The sequence below is a fragment of the Leguminivora glycinivorella genome, chromosome 6 (genome assembly GCF_023078275.1).
Source record: "Leguminivora glycinivorella isolate SPB_JAAS2020 chromosome 6, LegGlyc_1.1, whole genome shotgun sequence".
Taxonomy (NCBI): Eukaryota; Metazoa; Arthropoda; class Insecta; order Lepidoptera; family Tortricidae; genus Leguminivora; species Leguminivora glycinivorella.
Window position 1 is genome coordinate 22,704,926 of NC_062976.1, and position 22,371 is coordinate 22,727,296.

A 22,371-nucleotide genomic window follows, 5' to 3' on the forward strand; every position below is an offset into this window, starting at 1 on the left:
TCCCGACTTACTCAGCTTTCAGACAAAAAAAAACTAAATCCAAATCGGTACATCCGTTCGGGAGCTACGATGCCACAGACACACAGACAGACAAACAGACAGACACGTCAAACTTATAACACCCCGTCGTTTTTGCGTCGGGGGTTAAAAACCGCCAATAAAACTACTACATTAAATTTGTAACTAAACATTCAATAAATGTCATTACTATAACGTTAAAACAAGGTCTCTAAACACATTACCCCTGACAACCCTAATTCGTTGCCAGCGGTAGTGAGAACCCCTTTTAACAGATTTTAAAGAAGCTGTGCTAGCATGACTTACTGGCTTATTCTGAGTAATACCTACATATTAAATTAAATTAAATTATACAAGCCGATTCCCACTGCAGGCTTGCCTAAAATTGATTATTAGTAAAGTAATAATACCTGTAAAGGTAGGTTTCTTTTTGCTTTGCTAGGTAAGTAGGTTAGACCACCTAGGTGGTTTACCTAACGTTAGGTATATCTACATAATCTAAGGAAAATATGTATTATTTTTTTAAATTCGTAACATTCTTAACTTTTTTATTTTTTTGATGAATCACATCGGCTAGTAAATGTTTATTATATTTTTATATTAAAGGAAAAAATGGAAAAATTTACGCTTCCGGCGGCTTCCCGTAGCTCAAATGGTTAAGAGCCTTGCACGGATTGCAAATGATGCGGGTTCAAGTCCCGCCGGAAGCGTAAATTTTTCCATTTTTTCCTTTAATATAAAAATGTTTAGAATCGTTAGCAGACGTTTCTGCTTGTTAAAAATAAGTTTATTATATTGTAAAATAACATTAACATTTTAACATTAAGTTAATTAAATTAACATTATAATTAAGAAAAAAGTATATTTTTTTAAATATGGCAAAAATGGAACATTAGACCCACAAAATACCCAACCAATTAGGTATTGATTAGGCCCAGATGGCCTAATGAACGCACAATCAGCCGACATTTACAACCGCCGCTATAAAGAACCTTTTTATTTTTTTACAAATTTACAATAGTAACTCTTTGTGTTCGGCCGACGGACAATTTAAAAAATTAATAACGTGAGTTATTCACCTTAAATGCGCAATTCGTTTTATGCCAGTTATTAAATCGGTCAAGTGCGAGTCGGAGTCGCGTGCGGTTTTATTCATATTTTATCAGTTTAAAATACCTTTTGAAATAATATTTCCCACAAACCTATTTTAATTGGTCATTTTAATGTCGTGTGTTATTCTAATGTGTTTGGTCTACCAAAAATCGAGTAAACCTCTACTTTATAAAAAAAACCGGCCAAGTGCGAGTTGTACTCTCATTGCAATGGTTCCGTGCACCACAAGAAGGGCTTAAGCCTTTTTTGAAGGCACTTAAGTAATTTTTCCGAATAATCGATATTTTGAACAATTTCTAAAAAAAACGAATCAGAAATGAATTTATATATAATATTCAAACAAATTTTCATCAAACTTATAGAGTGTCGTATTGCTGGCCAATTGGATAAACACCAACCTCCAGAGCAAGCAGGATTCAGGCCCAGTTTTTCAACCACCGATCACCTCCAAACAATAAACCAAGTAATAGAAAAACACAACGAATTTAACATACACCTTTACATAGGATTCGTAGACTATGAAAAAGCGTTTGATAGTTTAACGCATTCATCCATATTTTCTGCACTTCATAACCAAAATATAGAGCCCACATACATTCAACTCATCCAGACAATATATGACAATAGTAGGGGAGCCTGGGGTCAATAGGAACGCGGGTCATTAGAAACAAGTCAAATAACTCCGAGACGGATAGGCACAGCGGAGGCGGTCCAAGGGGGGGAAGGACCGCCAAACCCGTCCGAACCTGTCGAGCAGTACATGCCGCGGCTGCGAGCCCGTCGAACGTTTTTAAGTGACCGTATTACTTTTTTGGCAGTAAAAGTAAGTATTTTTCATGTTTTTGTTTTGTTTCTTGATCAATAACCACTGGCAATATGCTGATTGTACTAAACTACAATAATTTGTAAGTATTTTACTTGAAATTAGCGTAGTTTGTGTATGCCTACAATGTTCCGTTATTTTTGTATCCAATTTAAAGTTTACAAATAGCTTAATGGGGCAATAGAAACAAAATTCTTGGTGGCATTAGAAACATGTTTCAATTGACCCTAGTACGTTATTTTGAGTTTTAGTACGTGATTTTTTGTTTCACCATCTACTGAGGCACCAACTAACAACACTAACCAAGTTACGTAACTCCAGATAAAACTCAGACATCTATTGAGGCACCAACTTATGTGACAGACATCCAAGTTGCAGGTTTGGATACAGAGTGAACTGAAGGAGACAATACCAATGCCACTGCGTGACAATTCCTACCACACCTCCAATTCCTGTAAACCTAGCGTTTGGAACTTTTTATGATCTAAATCAGCCATCCACAAGCCGCTTAAATATTTTTACGCCCGAAGCGACCAGGCCATTCCCTGCTCCACCGAGGGTACAGCCAAAAAGGGGTAGGAAAAAATAAAGCTGACCATCTACACGGATACGCCGAAAAAAGAAGAAATCAGTAAGGAAAATTAAACAGAAAAATGAACAAACGACGGTGAAAACAAATAAAAAAAATCAATAAAACAAATAAGGGCAAAGGTAAAAAAACGAATCAGACCTAAATGGCACCTTCTTCGGAGGATGAAGTGAATAGGTGGCATTGGATAATGCTAAAGTCGAAGACTGTGTTTCGGTCATATGATTGTAATGTAAAATAATTGAAAGTAAAGATTATAATAATATATCCATTGATTGTTCTTGATGTTTCAACTACCCCTCACCTTTGATTCATTTGACCCAGGCATAGGGACGTTTGAAACATTTTCCGAGGTTTACTAAAAATCTTCTTACTATTTATTTGTCGCTTATGAAGCCAAATAATACATTTCACCATGTAGCTAGATAACTTGACTATAATTGTGACCACTCAAGTTACCAATTCAGTAAAAAACTAAGGTGGAATACTCGATTTTGTCGAAAACGTTCCAATTGACCCCAGCCTCCCCTACCGCTAATATAAAATTGAAGTCATCCGGCCAGTTGTTTAAAATAGAAAGAGGGGTCAAACAGGGAGATCCGCTATCTCCTAAACTTTTCACTAGCACCCTTGAACAAATATTTCAAAACCTAGCGGTATCATGGGAATCCAAGGGAATAGTCGTGGGCGGAAGAAGATTAACAAATCTTCGGTTCGCGGATGACATCGTTCTCTTTGCCCCTTCAGCTGCAGAACTTGAAACAATGCTACAAGACCTTTGCTCGGCAAGCCTTCAAGTTGGCCTTAAAATGAACCGGTCTAAAACCCAGGTAATGACCAACAGCACCAAAAGTGAGATTGTAGTAAACGGGCAAAACATACACTATGTCGACGAGTATACGTACTTGGGGCAAATAGTCTCATTCGACCAAAGGCAGGACAAAGAGATCGAAAGGAGAGTCCAAAACGCTTGGAAGAGCTATTGGTCCCTCAAGGAGCTATTGAAGGGAACCCTTCCACTAGCTCTCAAACGGAGACTCGTCGACATGTGTATACTGCCAATCCTCACTTACGGTGCTCAGACATGGTCACTTACCGAGTCGCAAAAGACAAAATTGAAGGTTTGCCAAAGAGCCATGGAGCGCAACATGCTTGGGGTGAAAAGGATTGACCGGGTCCGAAACACTACGTTGCGCGCCAAGACAGGCATTGTCGACGTTGGGGTCAAAACCGCCAGGTTGAAGTGAGACTGGGCAGGCCATGTACGGCGTATGCATCCACAGCGGTGGGCTAAGCTAGCTACGGAGTGGGTGCCAAAACGAAAACGCCCGAGGGGTCGGCCCGGAAAGAGATGGCGGGATGACCTGGACTCCTTTCTTAACAACTGGACGGATGCTGCACTTAATCGGGAGGATTGGAAATCTAGGGGGGAGGCCTTTGCCCAGCAGTGGGACACTAGGTAGGCTACTGAAAAAAAAAATTCAAACTCACACAATTTCAAGAGATTTGGTAACTCCTTGCAGCGGCAGTGAGTGAAATTCGTAATTTGAGTTTTTTTCTTTTAAATCCGACTTACGCTTGACTGTAGATTTCTAAAAGGTTTTTTCTGTAATCTAGATTGAAGGCTATCTCGTGTATTTTTTTGAAAAATTTACGCTTAGTGTTTTCGGAGTTAATGGGGGGAGGGGGAAATGGTTATTTTTTGCCTATTTTCTGAAATTACTTCACTAAAAATTATTTAAAAAAATATTTTTGAAATACCTATAAAAACTCTTTCATTTGATTTTTCATTTTCACTTTTAGACCCCAAAAGTGGCCCCTTTAATTACATTTTCTTAATTTAAATTAATGTCCGTCTTTGGGTCACATATATGTGTGCCAAATTTCAAGTTAATCGGTTCAGTAGTTTTGGAGAAAATTGGCTGTGGCAGACGGACAGACAAACGCACGAGTGATCCTATAGGGGTTCCGTTTTTCGTTTTTGAAGTATGGGACCCTAAAAATGCCTTCGACTGCGACGTTGACTACGGAACCCTAAACCACTCAAATTATGTTGTTCGGCGATAAAAAGTTAAAAACAATGCTTTAATTCGGCGCTTATTTTAGGCTTCTGTTTTTGTATAGACGATTATTCGACTGGGCCTGTTTTGGCGGTTGAGTTCGTGAGTTTATAATATATTGTGGAGGATTGTTGCTAGATGGAGAATTAAGTTATTTAATGTTAAATGTGCGGTGTTCCCGGACCTATACGACATTCAAACCTTCAAGATAACAAGTACACCCATCGTAAATGCCGGCAACGCACCTCCGATTCTTCTGGTGTTTCGATGTCCATGGGCGGCAGTAGGGTTGCAAAAAAACGGTTTTTTTTTCTGGCTTGAAAAAAAAAACATAAAGAAAAACCGTGAAAAAAAACAGGTTTTTTTTTCTGGAGTATTTTTTTCTAAAGTACGAAATCTCAAAATTTGCAAAGCAGATAATACTTTCATACGATTTTTTAGACTTTAATGTTAACTATTAAACGAATTTCATCAAATAACTTTAATTTCTGGTCTTATAAAAATAACATTTACGAAATCTGTAGTTGGTTGTTATCACTATTTACTGTTGGCAACACCACCGCCTTTCCACGCTGCACGCCGCATCGGGAATTCCCCGATAAACGTTTGTATACTGAATTTTAATCCATAAAATGTACGTTATTGTTATTGAAACATGTTACAACTCACGAAAAACCGTTATTGTCGAATTATTAGTCCATCTAAAAAAAAAAACATATTTAGAAAAAAAAACGATGGTGTTCGGTTATTTTTCATGTTTTTTAGGGTTCCGTAGCCAACTAGGAACCCTTATAGTTTCGCCATGTCTGTCTGTCCGTCCGTCCGTCCGTCCGTCCGTCCGTCCGTCCGTCCGTCCGTCCGTCCGCGGATAATCTCAGTAACCGCTAGCACTAGAAAGCTGAAATTTGGTACCAATATGTATATCAATCACGCCAACAAAGTGCAAAAATAAAAAATGGAAAAAAATATTTTATTAGGGTACCCCCTACATGTAAAGTGGGGGCTGATATTTTTTTCATTCCAACCCCAACGTGTGATATATTGTTGGATAGGTATTAAAAAATGAATAAGGGTTTGCTAAGATTGTTTTTTGATAATATTAATATTTTCGGAAATAATCGCTCCTAAAGGAAAAAAAAGTGCGTCCCCCCCCCTCTAACTTTTGAACCATATGTTTAAAAAATATGAAAAAAATCACAAAAGCAGAACTTTATAAATACTTTCTAGGAAAATTGTTTTGAACTTGATAGGTTCAGTAGTTTTTGAGAAAAATACGGAAAACTACGGAACCCTACACTGAGCGTGGCCCGACACGCTCTTGGCCGGTTTTTTTTTCATAATTCTGAAAAAAAAATATTTTTTAGGGTTCCGTAGTCAACTAGGAACCCTTATAGTTTCGCCATGTCTGTCTGTCCGTCCGTCCGTCCGTCCGTCCGTCCGTCCGTCCGTCCGTCCGTCCGTCCGTCCGTCCGCGGATAATCTCAGTAACCATTAGCACTAGAAAGCTGATTTTTGGTACCAATATGTATATTAATCACGCTAACAAAGTGCAAAAATAAAAAATGGAAAAAAATGTTTTATTAGGGTACCCCCCCTACATGTAAAGTGAAGGCTGATATTTTTTTTCATTCCAACCCCAACGTGTGATATATTATTGGATAGGTATTTAAAAATGAATAAGGGTTTACTAAGATCGTTTTTTGATAATATTAATATTTTCGGAAATAATCGCTCCTAAAGGAAAAAAAAGTGCGTCCCCCCCCCTCTAACTTTTGAACCATATGTATAAAAAATATGAAAAAAATCACAAAAGTAGAACTTTATAAAGACTTTCTAGGAAAATTGTTTTGAACTTGATAGGTTCAGTAGTTTTTGAGAAATATACGGAAAACTACGGAACCCTACACTGAGCGTGGCTCGACACGCTCTTGGCCGGTTTTTTTTCTATTTGTAACCCTAGGCGGCAGTGATCGTTTACCATCAGACGACCTGTCTGCTCGTTTACCTACTATCGCATAAAAAACGGCATTGAAACCCAGACTTCGCTACTTTTCTTTTGTATGGCTTCTGCTTTGTAATGTTAACATACATGTTTATGCAAAAATCTTGTACATCCCGCATCGTTTGTCAAAAACAATAATTTTTAAGAAAAAAAAACCGTCGCCTTTCGGGTTCTGGTGAAAGCTATTTGCGAATGTTGGATTATGTAGAAATGTGTAGGTATTTTTTAAAACTGCTTTTAATGCTTTAATTATTAGATGGCAACACAAATGAATATACGTATAACGTTAAGGTTTGAGGAGTTTCCTCAATTCCTCATGAATCCGATTATAAGAAATCGAAGCTTGACAAACTTTGACTTGAAAACTCAATATGCTTAACAAACATAACTAAATAAATGTCACTGTTCTGAACTTAAATGCATGCTTTTCTTACAAAAATACCAAAGTCACTATGAGTGTGCCGTTCAGATTTGAGGAGTTCGGTTCTGACCATCATCAGCAGTTCCACTGCACCAAATATCACTGTTCTGGACGTAAGTGCATGCTATTCTTATAAGAATACCAAAGTCACTATAAGTGTGCCGTTCAGATTTGAGGAGTTTGATTCTAACCATCATCAGCAGTTCCACTGCACCAAATATCACTGTTCTGGACGTAAGTGCATGCTGTTCTTATAAGAATACCAAAGTCACTATAAGTGTGCCGTTCAGATTTGAGAAGTTCGGTTCTGATCATCGTCAGCAGTTCCACTGTACCAAATGTCACTGTTCTAGACGTAAGTGCATGCTGTTCTTATAAAAATGGCAAAGTCACTATTAGCGTGCCGTTCAGATTTGAGGAGTTCGGTTCTGACCATCATCAGAAGTTCCACTGCACCAAATGTCACTGTTCTGGACGTAAGTGCATGCTGTTCTTATAAAAATGGCAAAGTCACTATAAGCGTGCCGTTCAGATTTGAAGATTTCCGTTCTGGCCATCATCAGCAGTTCCACTGCACCAAATGTCACTGTTCCGTACCTAAATGCATGCTGTTCCTTTAAAAACACAAAAATCACCATATGTATGACTTTCAGATTCGAGGAGTTCCCTCGATTTCTCCAGGATCCCATCATCAGAACTGGGTTCTGAGAAAAATGGGACCAATCTGTATGCATATACATTCAATCAAAAAAATTTTTAAAATCGGTTTAGTAACGACGGAGATATCGAGGAACAAACATAAAAAAAAAACATACAGACGACTTGAGAACCGTCCTTCTTGAGAGATTGAGGCGACGGTTAAAAAACAATTACATTTTCTAAATTATAGCTCATACTAAATCTTAGTTTCACACTACCTACACCATAGACCATACAACCCAGTTTCAACCCTAAAAATATGCCTAAATTACACGACTGACTGTTGGTTATGAACGTTGACACAACAGGATCAAGCGATTGCATTCCCATACTAAATTACTACGGGAAATCAAGTGAGTTGACTTGAATGCTCCGTCTAGAAGTGGTCTGTGGGTTATGGACAAAGCACGCTGTCGCTAATGATTTCTGTTCTTGCCGACGCAAACAGTGAGTTTGCGTTGGTCGTTAGCGGAGTGCGCCGATTTCACTCAAAATTGTCGGTGCCGTTTGTTTTAGGAGTAAAGTTTCTATAGTAGGTATATTTAGGTATGTCGGCTGATTGTAATAAGATCCGGCACATACTGAATTGTGGACATCATTCTCTCGTTCCCTAAGTTTTTATGAAACTGGGCAGTATATTGGTTTCTCATACTCTTACTTCGCTGCCGGATCTGCAGACGGTCGTGAAACTTCATCGACAGATGATTTTTATTTCTTTCATTTCATTCTGTTCCCTGAGACAGTCATCATCCTCCTTGCGTTATCCCGGCATTTGCCGCGGCTCATGGCAGCCTGGGGTCTGCTGTGACAACTAATCCCAAGATTTGGCGTAGGAACTAGTTTTACGAAAGCGACAGCCATCTGACCTTCCAACCCAAAGGGTAACTAGGCCTTATTGGAATTAGTCCGGTTTCCTCACGATGTCTTCCTTCACCGAAAAGCGATTGGCAAATATCAAATGACATTTCGCACATAAGTTCCGAAAAACTCATTGGTACGAGCCGGGTTTCGAACCCGCGACCTCCGGATTGAAAGTCGCACGCTCTTACCGCTAGGCCACCAGCGCTGTTCCCTAAGACAGTCTTTTCAATCCTGCCCTGAGGGGCTGTGGCAAGTTTGGCACACCCTCAGTTTGGAAAAAAGTGGACGTCTTAGGTGTCCTAACATCTCGTCTCATATCTAATCTCTTCCAAACAGATGGTTTCTCAAGAGTGTCTCCCTTAACTGTTCATATTCTTCTCAATAATCTCAATAATCTGTTACTTCCAAATTGATACTGACACATTTCATTTTTTCATTTCATTTCATTTATTCATTGTAAAGTCATGTACATACATTAAAATGCAGGTGTAATGCAGTAGGTAGGTCAGTTCATGACGCCCTGTGAGCATACAACAAGCTTATCTTAACTAATCTAGGTTAAAAATAAAAAATATACAATGGTTTTTCTAAATCTAGTACAATAAATTGGTCAATAATAATAAATTTCATTTTATAAAAGTTAAAAAATAAATCATAGTCAGAATCAATAAATTATTAAGATTAATTAAAAAGAAAGAATTAAAATTTCACAATTAAGATATTAATAATTATTTAAAAAATATAGTGTAAAAGAATAAAATAATAATCATAGGTTATCATCAAAGAAATCTTTAACTGAGTAATAACATTTATCTAATAACAAATTTTGCAGTTTAGTCTTAAATATCGCATATTGAGGTATTTGTTTAATTGAGTCTGGAATTTTATTGGTTAGGTATTAATATACATTTGTAGTGAGGGCTATTTTTATACATTTGTAAGTTCGTTTTGGGTAGTTGCAGTTTGTTTCTGTACTGTGCTCTAGTTGTTGGCTTATCCTGTTTTTGTTCGAATAAATGAGGATTTTCGCGAACAAAGAGAGCGGCTTGTAGTATATAGATACAGGGCAGCGTTAATAGTTTGTACCTAACGAAGTGTGGGCGACAGCTGGCTGGTATACGCACATTTGCCAAAATTCGAACGCACTTTTTTGCATTATAAAAAGCACATTCCGCTCCCAGTCCCACATTTGACATTTCAAACAGTTTTTTCTGACAAGTCTTTCGTTAATTGGTAAAGCAATGTCCTTCTTAACGCTTGACAACCCATGATATCAGGTACACCAATTTTATGTGACCTCTGACTTTGCATAATTTGTATCATAATGGGGGTTTAGGTTAACTGGCCGAGCCAGAAATGTCAGAAAAGAACTTCTGTCGGCGTTATTCAAGAAAACTTGGAAGACAGTCATATAATTGTACCTTCTACCGTTATATTATGGTTAAACTTGTGTTGTTGATTGTCTCCATGGCAAGCGTAGGTCAGTAGCGTATTTGCTTGTAAGAGCGGACCTGAGCTGTGAGTTTGTTGGTAAGTAGCAAATGGATTTGTTTTAACTACTGTATTGTGGTATGTGTCGAAATCAATTTTTCGCCCATTTAGTTACCTACCTATAGTTCAGTCCTATGATATTCTTATCAGAATATAATCTGACTTAAATAGTTATAGTTAATCTAATCTAGTCGCGAAATAATAGGTAACCTATAGGTAATAGAGAAACTGACATGGAATCTGGGAGTATCGGTATATGTTATGTCCCTTTTTAGAACAACTGAGATACATACAACATACAATCATACAATCACGCCTGTATCCCATAAAGGGGTAGGCAGAGCACACGAAACTACCAAAGCTTCAGTGCCACTCCTGGCAAATAAGGGGTTGAAAGAAAACGAAACTGTGACAACAACAACAAGAGATATGTCCCAAAATTAATGATTAAACGAACTTACCTGAAGTGAAGTTCTATCGTGAAACTACATTGTGTTTATTTCTAATCTATTTAGAAGACGAAGCAAAGAGGATAATTGGCAGTTTTGCAAGGTAAATTCGATCCCATTTAACTTTGGTCACTGTTGCACTGATTTAAAATATTCATTCAATATATTTCCTTACTATCTTACCAATGTAATCTGCTCAATTGATTCTGTGGTCAACTGCAGCAGCAGGAGTAGCTGGATATTTACTTATCATTGTTTAAATTCAAAAACAACGTCCTACTTATAGCCAATTGTAGCTTATTTTTCTCACTTACTGTCATTGCCTTCACTCCAAAGAGTCCAAAGTGAAACACTTTTAGCCACAGGCATTCGGCTAATAGTTTTAGCCGGTCATTCTGGGAAGGAGCAATGTTTGTCAGTCAATATTTGTCGTTTGTCGGACGGCTACCGAAGACGCTGCGATTGAAGGCAGAGACTTGAGACCAATTCACATTTAACAACTTGTTAGAACAAGTTACACACGTTCTCACTGTTTTCCCAAAAGGGGTAGGCAGAGCACATGGAGCTGCTGAAGTTTATGTTGATAGAAAACGAAATTGGTGATTGTTATTGTTAGAATAAGGTACAAGATAGCGAAAGAGCTGCGGTAGGTGCTTCTGACTATATTTTGTTCTATGTCTATGGTGAGCATTCATAGAAATTGACAACCACTGAAGTAGTGTATTACACTTGTGGTTGAAAAAATTGTCTTATTTTAAATATATACGCTTCCATGAATTATCTGTTGTTGTTAGCAGTCTGAATCAAAACGGCACCTTTACAAATCATGTACCTATTCGTAATAAATGGCATATTAGTTATTAATATCATATTAAACGCTAATCATGACATCGCCAAATCGTGACACGTGCATTACATATATTAAATTGAACCAAAACATGTTTTATTTATGTCACATTACCATACTCATTCTCAGTAATTGAAGCAAACTCGTTATCCCTTATGTTAAAAATTAATATCTCCCGAATACCCTACGCGATAATCCACGTGTTCTACATAACTGTAAAAACGTCTCATATCCAAAATTTCGCTAATGAATTTTAATCTTTATTCAGATAAACTCTTAAAGTCGGAATTGCATTGCCGATTTTTTTGAGATCTGTCTTTTTAATGCGATGTTCCACGTATTGGATATAAAATTATAAAAACGTCTCATATCAAAATTTTGTCATTACATTTTGAGCCGTACGTATAAAGTTACATCTGAATTTCCATTGAAGGTTTTTCGAGTTAAGACCAAATTCGGGGCGCACTGTAACTTTTAATACTAGTGACAATTATTGTGCTCATAAAGGTGGAAAATATTAATATGAGGGGTCCAAGTTGTTTTTAATTGGGACTCAAGACCCTCTGGAAGGTATTTCGCGACAATTAGCTGGATTTATGAGATTTATGACGTTCGCAAAGTGGTTTATTGTGCCTTGAATTGTGTGTAGCTTATTTAATATTATAGGCACACTTATATATATTATTATTTGTACCTACTGATTATGCTATGAAGCTGTATTCTGGCACAGATTAATAATATGTTACATTCTGGAGAAATTAGTGGGGACCAAAGATACACGGTGCATTGAACAAGGCAATTTCATCAAATTTAAATATTTTCTAGTTTATCCTTATATTTTACCAGATTTTACTAAGCAGGACCTGTGTATACAGGTTAAAGATATACAAAGACCTATTCTCTATTGTACCAATACGTAGTACTTATTATATATATTATAAAACGTAGGACAATTAATTATGAAAACTACAATTTTGCGCTAACCATATATTTATCTTCTCTAAACCAATTATATTATAAATTAACCCGTCTTATTAGAATCCACCTGCGTGTAAGTTGCAAGTGACTGGCAAATCCTATAACCGTCACATTTTGTATCCTGACAAATAAAATTATACCAACTAGTGATGTAACGTAGTCGGGAATATTGCCGAACGGTGATGGTTGCAGGGGGCGTAGCCGAATGGTATTTCTGCGACGCAAAGCCGAAACGCCGCAAAAATCGACGACAACAACATACAAGGAGCAATCTGCGATTTTTTTTGTAGCAGATAACACCATGTACGTTGGTGGGTAAGGTCACCTAAGGTAATATAGAAATTGCTGAACATTCCCAAAAAGCGGAAACATTCTTGAGAATGTTGGCAGAACATTCCCGCAACATGCAATTTATTATTTAAACGAGAGAATATACTTGAAATAATTTTTAAATGGGCATAATATAAAACTATATGTTATTATACATATAATATTGTCTATTACAGTTAGCTATTTCGTTGATAAGTGATAAGTTACCAATAAGTTGCTTAAATTCTCACTATACTTCAGGGAACATTTCGACTTTCAGACTTCACAGTTTTAGTCCTGACTTTTTTAAATTAGGTACCGAATTATATTTCTTGATGCCTGTTTTTGGTCATGACAATATATGTATTATACAAAAAAAAACAAACAAAATAAAAACAAAAAGGTCGCTGTCAGGGACTACGTCTTGACTTGCTAAGTTCGACGAAATTATGGTATAAACTACGAAGTTACTAAGTATTCTGATAAATTCTCGTTCTCGAGAACATTCTCAGAAGTTACCGAAAATTCTCATGAGGAATGTTCTGCAACTTTGGAAACTTCTCGTCCGTGCATTGCTAGTAAGGTGCAATTTTCTGAAAAAAATAATTGCAGATTGTACCCTATACGTTGTTGTCGTCGAAAGTTAGTCTGGCTCTGTCGCGCCAATAAGCACGATAGAGATAGATAGCTACGAAAGTGATATATTATTATAGTGAGCGTTTGTGCATTCGGCTACGCACACTGGCAATATAGACATGAGTCTGAATATGAACAAAATGGCAGTTGTACTTTTGAACTTTTGAAAAATTAAGCAAATGTGCAATTGTTCAAAACTATTTTAATTGTGTTTGCCTATGATACACATTTTGTTTTGTGAAGTTGTTTTGATGTTTGTCACTTTTAATGTTGTCCTTCATACTTTAGTAACACTCATGTTACTGCGACGTTTCTAATTACTATAGTAAGGTAGAAAATTATTTTGATGTTTTAAATAATTGGAGCTCACCAGGATTTTCTTTATGTTTCAAGAGAGCAATATAGGGGGGGGGGTTGTACCCTAATAAAACATTTTTTCCCATTTTTTATTTTTACTTTGTCGGCGTGATTGATATCAACAATACCAACTAAAAATCTGGCGAAAAAAGTTGACTAGAAAAAAAATGAATAGTAGGGGCAAATTTAGGCACGGAATTGCTATATTGCGAAAAACATTTGATATCTTAACTGTCCCCTCCTGTCAGGATAATTTTCACCTGGGCAATATTTCCGGAATTGATATACATATTGCGGAGCCCATCAGCCCAGACATCCCAACACTATTCCCAGCACATGTTTTACACCAGGATAGAAATAGGACATTAATTTACTCGTCATGATTTGTTGAACGTTAATGCAAATTTGAGGTAATTACGTGCAGAAATGTGGTTTTGTTCCTGTAATACAAGTTCTAACGCGTGTTTCCAAAATGGCTGATATTAATACAGTTTTGAAGGCACATTTTACCTTATGGAATGATCTTTAATTTAGTTAGTATTTCGAGGTTTGTTAGTGGTTGATTTTATTGGAGTTTGATGGAATGGGAATGACTTTGGTAAATAATGTATTAATGTTGGTTGGACAATCGTAATGAAGTGGTTCAAGTGTGTAACTAGCGAATGTCGTTAGTTTGAATTGTAATTTGCAGGACCATCATATATAATTTCATCTCTCATCTCATATTTCTTTACAATAAGAAATCCGGTATAAATTACAAGGCCTATTTTGCTAAGTTCTGACTGCCGGCAGTGCCAATAAATGAAAGAAATGAATAATCTTTGCGAAGTAACAATGTCTGGTTTTGCATGTGGCAGCTGAAAGAACGTTTCTCAATCGCCATCTGATTCCACAAAAGTCTTAAGCTGATACCTTGAAACTGAAAAACGGAGAAATTCCAACAGTCCAAGATCTGTCATACCATTAGGAAAGAGCGATAGAGAGATATAACTATGATAGGTACGCTACGGACCGTCATTGATAGTACTTTTAACCAGAGGCCCTGGTACTTCCTTTTCAAAGTACTCATGTTCTAATTTATAATGCTCTCCTTTTCTCTCCAGTGCCGCTGGTGCGATGTGCGACCGAACCAGCTTCGGGGGCTCAATGGGTTTCCCCATGAGCATGTCCATGGGCTCCATCGGCTCCATGCCCATGATTGGCCAGAAGAAGTCCCCAGAGGAACACATCAAGAGGCCCATGAATGCGTTCATGGTGTGGAGCAGGCTGCAGCGGCGGAAGATCGCGCAGGATAACCCTAAGATGCACAATTCGGAGATTTCTAAGAGATTAGGTGAGTTGTAGTTGTATTTACTTGGCTTGCGCGATGACCCGAGGTGAGTCTTGGTCTCCAAAAGTCCAACTTAATAGCACGCTATTTTGCTTGACCCTGTACGGATCTGTGCAAGCTTTCACCGACTCCAAGCTCACGAAGATCTTAGGAAGGGGAACAGATCTAAGTCCAGCTGGTCTACCCAATTGTGATCTTTTGACTGCTCGATTGATAGTTTTAGTGGCCATTTTCCACAAGTCGACAACCATTGTTCCTATTTTGCTCGATCTCTATTCCATTTTAATAGTTGTCCCTTCTTCGAATCCATTTAGAAATACTCCAGCATACTTTGAAGAAAATCCATTCTAACTAGAACAATATAAAACTAATCTACAGCGTTGAACAGATGATTGAAGTAGTTTGCGGAACTCCTGCCATCTTGTAGACAGAACACTGTAAAATACTTTCAAGATTCATTCTTCTTCATTCTGCAGGTATGCCAGTATAAGAATTTGATTTTAACAAAAATGAATTCAAAAATGAAAGAAGAAAAAATGTAACTATCGTACCGCATAATCAAACCAACATACCTGATGTAACAATTCAAACAGAACTTCAACATTATCTAAGTGAATCTTAAGTTAATAGCAATCAATGGCTGCCAAAGGCTTTGTCTTATTCTTCCAACCTGATCCCAATGATCCCTCGTCCTTGATCTTATCCGATGTATTGTGATGGAAAGCACCTGAGTTAAGGGGCTCATTTGATTGCAAATTGACCATTCAGACTGGATCTGTGAGTGAATGATTTGGTTTAATTAGTTGGCGTCGTGGTGAATGTGTGAATGATAAAGTGTGAAATGCTTATAAGTAACCCTGATTGTGTTTAGTTTCCAGATTTGATATTGTGTACGAGAAGTCTTCTAAAACACAAAGTTCTTTTTTTGAATGATTCACTTCAAATTACAGAATTTCTCCAAATACTACCTACTCGGACGTTTGGGAAATGTGAAGTGAATTTTTTGCCACTTTAAACAACAACAACAAGCTTGTTTTAATCAATAATAGGAAGTTTCGCATTGGTTCCATCACGATCCACATTACTATTAAAATTGCTTACTACTACTTACTCGTAAATAGGTGTCGATATTTCTTTCGATGTCAATTTATGAAATGAATGAAGATTATAGACGTTACACTTTCGTGAGACATTCTAAATATTTGAATCAATAGGTATACGGTTGTGTTGTAGCTACTCACGTTATAATATCGCGACTGTTGCGACATGAATGAGACTGAATATTGTTCAATTCTGTAAAGATATATACGAGTAAGTGGGTAATCAGACACGATAAAAAAGTTTGTGCTATTTTATAAGTACAAGTGGTTATTTATTTTGTCTTCATCTTCACGTCTTGTGTAGGCCGGTGTTTCTCTAATCTAATATTAAGTAAACAACTTTCTGGTACAGTTAGGTTCAAGTTTTGACACTTCAAGTATGTGACTTACTATGATTTAAATATTTGTCTTGCTGTGTTGTTTTGATGATAGTTCTGATTTTCTTTTCTTTCTTTCCAAAAGCCTTATTAGTCAAGTCGGTCAATTAAAGATAAATACTTATCTTTAATTGACCGTCTTTTGGATATTTAGGTTTATTGGAGAAAGATCACTTTTGGTACCTATATTCATTTCAAGTTTCAGTTGTGAATAAAATCGTCTTAATTTTCCACAAAAAAAAAAAACATTTCATTATGATTATATCTGCTCCCTGTGATACGCCACGCAATTTATCCATATTTACTTAAAGTAAATGTTTAAATTCGCGTCAAGAATCATTTTGTATGCAAATGTGTCGGAAACACTCATTTGCAGGTTATTTATATAGCCAGCGTCTTAATTTGGGTTTGTTTATGGTTCTTGGGTTCTTTAATGTTGGTATCTGGCAATTTGTGAAGTTTATGGAAACAAAACATGCGTAAAGCAGTTTTTTCGGTCATTATGGAAGTTATTTAAAAAAATGTGTGATTTGACCTGTATATCGGGAATCGTGGGTGTATCTTTTTAGAGAGAATACATTTTAAATTCTTCATTTGTGTATAAGTAATATAGTGCAGTAAAACGGTCAACCAAACCAAACCATATAACCCGGCAACCTTCGAATCAAGAGTGAACAGGCATCTTTTGGGCGAGCTCACTCCATCTTAGACCACGTCTTTGCCTTTGGCTAGTCTGTGGCCAAGAGTCGTAAGCCCATTTATAATAATAATAAAAAAAACATTTTCTACTCATCTCTGCTATTATAATATTACTCCCAGATTAATTGCAAAACCTGCATGCAAATTCTGACCACACCAGATCTGCAGCTTTCTGTGCTGTATTGTTAGAGTGTTTAGCTAGTACTAAAGGAGATTTAGGATACTGACAGAGCCAAGAAGCATCTGTTGCCAGTATTGTACGCCAGAATTCACATTTTGAAAATATTAAACGAGACTCTCAAGATTTGCAACGATATCTGATAGAGATATAGCTTGGAAATGATCATGTTGTACCTAAGTTACCTAAGCTTAGTTTTGAAAGGTAGATGGCGTATCTTGTCAGTCGTCAGAATGGAAGTTCCATTCATCATTGCTGTAGGCGATATGGTTGGCACAATTGAAGTCTCTTTGCGTTCGTTACCACAGATAAAACTATATTCCTAAATTTATAAGCGCCTATTGAACCAACTGCTTTACTGCTTGCTGCTACTGTTTTACTGCTTTACTGCGCCTACTTGAAAAAAAAAACTACTTATACGTATCTTTATCGTTAGAAGGACAACACGATTTGACCCTGAATCGTTGGCAAACATCGGTTTTAGTAATTTAAGAAAATAAGCAAAAAATGACCATTCCCCCCTTATCTCCGAAACTACTTAGCGTAAAATTTCCAAAAAAATACACGAGATAGCCCTCTACCTGTAGATTACAGGAAAACCTATTAGAAATCTACAGTCAAGCGTAAGTCGAACTTAAGAGAAAAAAACTCAGATTACGAATTTCACTCACTGCCGCTACAAGTAGTTACTAAACGTCTTAAAATTGTGTAGGCGCGTTGGACAGGTACAAAAGAAATTAATTTCTGTTTCGTTTTGTTTCAGAAATTGTTAAAAAAAAAAACATTTTCCAAAATGACTTAAGTTCCTACTAAAAAGGAGGCGCTTAAGACCGTTTAGAACTTCACTGACCATAATATTGCCCACATAGGTCGAAAAGAAGGTGTATATATACGAAAACAAAAAAATTGTGCCACCGACAACCAAAATCTGAAGTCCATTTTGCTCTATCTCTTATCGTTTCCGAAATATACGAAATTGAAAATACGAAATTTAGTCTACGTTGCCATCACATCTCGTCAGGCGCTCATGACCTGTTTGTATGGAAATGTCGAAATCCGACTCGCACTTGACCAATTTTCATAGAAAGTTGTGTTTTATTATAGTTTTGAAGGAGGTTTCTTGTTTTTAACCACCAACGCAAAAACGATGGAGTGTTATAATAATAATAGATTTGACGCTTGACGCTTGTCTGTCTGTGGCATCATAGCTCCCGAACGAATCAATCGATTTTGATTTAGTTTTTAATGTTTAAGGTGAATTCGTCGAGAGTTTTTTTTGTACCACGTAGGTGGCAAACAGGCATACGGTCCGCCTGATGGAAAGCGGTCACTGTAACCTATGGACGCCTGCCACTCAAGTAGTGGCACATGTGCATTGCCGACTCTAGGTATGAGCTCCTAAAAACTGTTAATTTTTTAAAAATAGTTTTCCCCCCCACTTTTTGCTTCATACATTGCTCCATATCTTGAAAAATATTTATCTTAGACAAATGTTTTCTTAAAAAATCTTGTAGATCATTCAAATACCTTTCATAATATGTAGACATATGCTTCTGTGTCATGTACTGTTGAACAATTATACGACTTTAAAACGAAATTAAACAACAAATGTATGTGATAAACGACAAACGTGTAAAACATGTATTTCATGAACATGATTGTATTACGATGCTGTATAAATGCATTCACACAACAGGTAACAATACAATTAGCTGTACATAAAGGCCTTCTCACACCCACATCTACCACTACTACAATCTGTAGTGCACCGGCAAAATATTAACTTCAGTATTTCTTCCGAAGCAGCTGGTACCTACTTTGGTTTGCACAGGAATCAGTAAGTTGCTTTCGTTCCGTGCCCATCCCCATTCATCATCCTCCTTGCGTTATCCCGGCATTTGCCACGGCTCATGGGAGCCTGGGGTCCACTTTGACAACTAATCCCAAGATTTGGCGTAGGCACTAGTTTTACGAAAGCGCCTGCCTTATTTATTTATTTATTTATTTATTTAAACTTTATTGCACAGTAAAAATATACAGTTACAAAAGGCGAACTTAATGCTACATGGCATTCTCTACCAGTCAACCTTTAGGCCAAACAGAGAAGACCAAAAAAAGGTGCGGGATATGTAAAGAACAATAAAGACTTGATTTTATTGGACTACGTTATAGAAAAAAAAGATAGGGACTTATATAAATATATTTACCTATTTAAGACACTAATAACTATAATAAATACATATATTAATAATAAATACATATAAATTACATACCTGAATTAATTACCTTCTGACTTTCCAACCCGAAACTAGGACTTATTGGAATTAGTCCGGTTTCCTCACACTGGCAAATATTAAATGACATTTCGCACATAAGTTCAGAAAAAAGTCATTGGTAAGAGCCGGGTTTGAACCCGCTACCTCCGGACCGAAAGTCAACGACACCCCCAGGATAAAGGAAGACACTGATGATAACGGCGGGGAGGATATTGTCTAAGATACAGCTGTCACATCTCATCCAGATGACATGGAAGAAAAACAGTTTCAATTTGTTTAATTTATTTGGGACAACAAACACAGTAACACACAAGGTTATAAAAGAGAATTGCAGAGTTGACAGTAGTAAGGTGTGAGACGAATTTCGCTTTCAGAAACGAGCTGTCAGAAACGACCTGTACACACTCCGCCCAAAGAACTCTTTAAAAAATAAGAATCCTTACACTGCCTGCAATAGTTATCATGCAGGTAGGTAGCTATTTAATAGTATTTATGTTAGACAGAACTTGGCAGCATACAAAACTGTACTATTATATATTCTGTGACAAAACTAACAACATGTATTCCAAGTACAACACTCGAAATGCCGGAAAGTTAGTAGGTATCGACCGTAAATTGGCGAAATCCAACAAATTAACACATGTGATGGACCCTGCCGTCTATAATAAATTGCCGCAATATGTGGTTGAAGCGCCTAGTGTGTCGAACTTTAAGTATCGCTTAAAAAATTGGCTGGTCGAGCACCCGTTCTACACTTAAATATGAAAATTTTTTAATTACCTAATTAGAAAAATATATTTGTGCATTTTTTATGTGAATATTGCCTAACTTTTTGTAATTTCAATCTTCTATCTATTTATTCTCTAAGTATTATTCTTGTATGAATATTATTTTTTTTAAATCAAATCTTGACGTGTAAAATGGCGTTACAAATAAATGAATATGAGTATGAGTAGTATGATTATTTTAACTATTGAAAGTTTGTACGGAACCCTCGGTGGGCGAGTCCGACTCGCACTTGGCCGGTTTTTTTGTTTGAAAGCTGAGTTAGTCGGGAGTGTTCTTAGGCATGTTTTATGAAAATCGGTCCACTATGTCGCGGTCGGGAGATTTTTCAAAATTTTAATTTTGTGGTTAGGTTATATACATATGAAGTTTCTTGCACGGTAGGAGTATTATTTATTCTGTGGTGTTTACTTCGGTGGCCGGCCCCCGCTGCGCGTACGCTTGATTGAGTCCACTTTTTGTTTTCAAGTGTTTTTATCGCTTAAGTTTTCAAAAGCTCTTAAGGCTTTAAGGTTGCAGAAAGATTTCTTAAGTGCCAAGTGTGCAAGTGTTTATTTGCTTTAATTAGTAAGTAAGTAAAGTAAATATTTTTATTGCACCACAAAGATAACAGATTCACAAATAGCAGAATTACATTAAACATATAGGTCTCTACCAGACAATCTTAGGGTAGCAGGAATAAAGAACAGAAATTTTGAAAATAGTAGTACAAGAAATAATTAAAGGAATAGGAAAAATAATTATTTTTAAAATCGGGACTTAATCGCGTATAACTACATATTAAACTGACCTCCAACGTTTCAAGGACGGCGTTGTCCCCGTGGTCTCGGAGAAGACTACGAGACCACGGGGACAACGCCGTCCTTGAAACGTTGGAGGTCAGTTTAATATGTAGTTATACGCGATTAAGTCCCGATTTTAAAAATAATTATGTGTAATAATCGTGAAAGTTTAAAATAGGAAAAATACACATACACTAAGCAGTACTGTATATTACAGTACATTTACAATTTATATAATTAATATCTGGGCAACCGAGCTTCGCTCGGTTCTGTTTCGTATCCTTGACATGTGTCGCCATCTAGTTCAAAAATGAATAGTACCTACATCGAGCGAAAGAATTCTCAGTTAACAACACAACTACTCCACACGAGATGGCGCGCATTTCGCCACAAAAACTCAAATAGTGTATTTTTCTATTCGTTTTAGCCTTGACCTGTGTCGCCATCTAGTGTTTGCAATAAATAGTACTTACATCGACCGAAAGAATTCTGTCTTTACAGTACAACTACTGTACACGAGATGGTGCGCGAAGAAAAACGCATGAAAACTCGAAAATTCGCGTTTTCCGGGACCTAAGGATAAGTTAGACCGATTTTTCACCCCCAAAAACCCCCACATAACAAATTTCTGCGAAATCGTTAGAGCGGTTTCCGAGATCGTCAGTGTAAATAAATATATATATAAATAAATAAATAAATAAATATACAAGAATTGCTCGTTTAAAAGTATAAGATATACATCAATAGTAAAAATAAAATATCATATACACAAACATACACATATAAGTATTAATATTAATACATACATGAATGTATACACACATACATTCATAATATATAGCATAATATACACATCAGCAAATTATGGCAGAGATAAGTGGGCCCTTTTTTTTAGTTGTCCACCCCACGTTTTTTTTATTAGATTTGGAAATGTTTATGTGTTTTCTACTCAGAATCGCGAGTTCTTTCAATTATAATAGGAGAAAAAAGTGTCCCAAGGTTTTTTTCCCATTCCGTTACCACTTTTTCATACATTTTGTATGGCGAAAAAATGTATGGAAATCTTGGGACATTTTTTTCTCCTATCAGGATCGAAAGAGCTCTCGATTCTGAGTATGAATCGCGTAAAAAATACCCATGTTACAAAAAGAGTGGGTTGGACAACTTTGAAAAACATGGCCCAAGTAATG

General features: G+C 36.7%; 1 protein-coding gene across 1 annotated transcript in view; it reads left to right on the top strand.

Moving 5' to 3' along the window:
* The window catches only part of LOC125227272 (transcription factor Sox-21-B-like), an 83,248-nt gene that overhangs the window by 1,298 nt on the left and 59,579 nt on the right, over nucleotides 1–22,371 (top strand). The window contains exon 2 of the mRNA XM_048131531.1: nucleotides 14,757–14,986. Coding sequence (XP_047987488.1) covers nucleotides 14,757–14,986 — 230 coding nt within the window. The remainder of the gene's footprint in view (nucleotides 1–14,756; nucleotides 14,987–22,371) is intronic.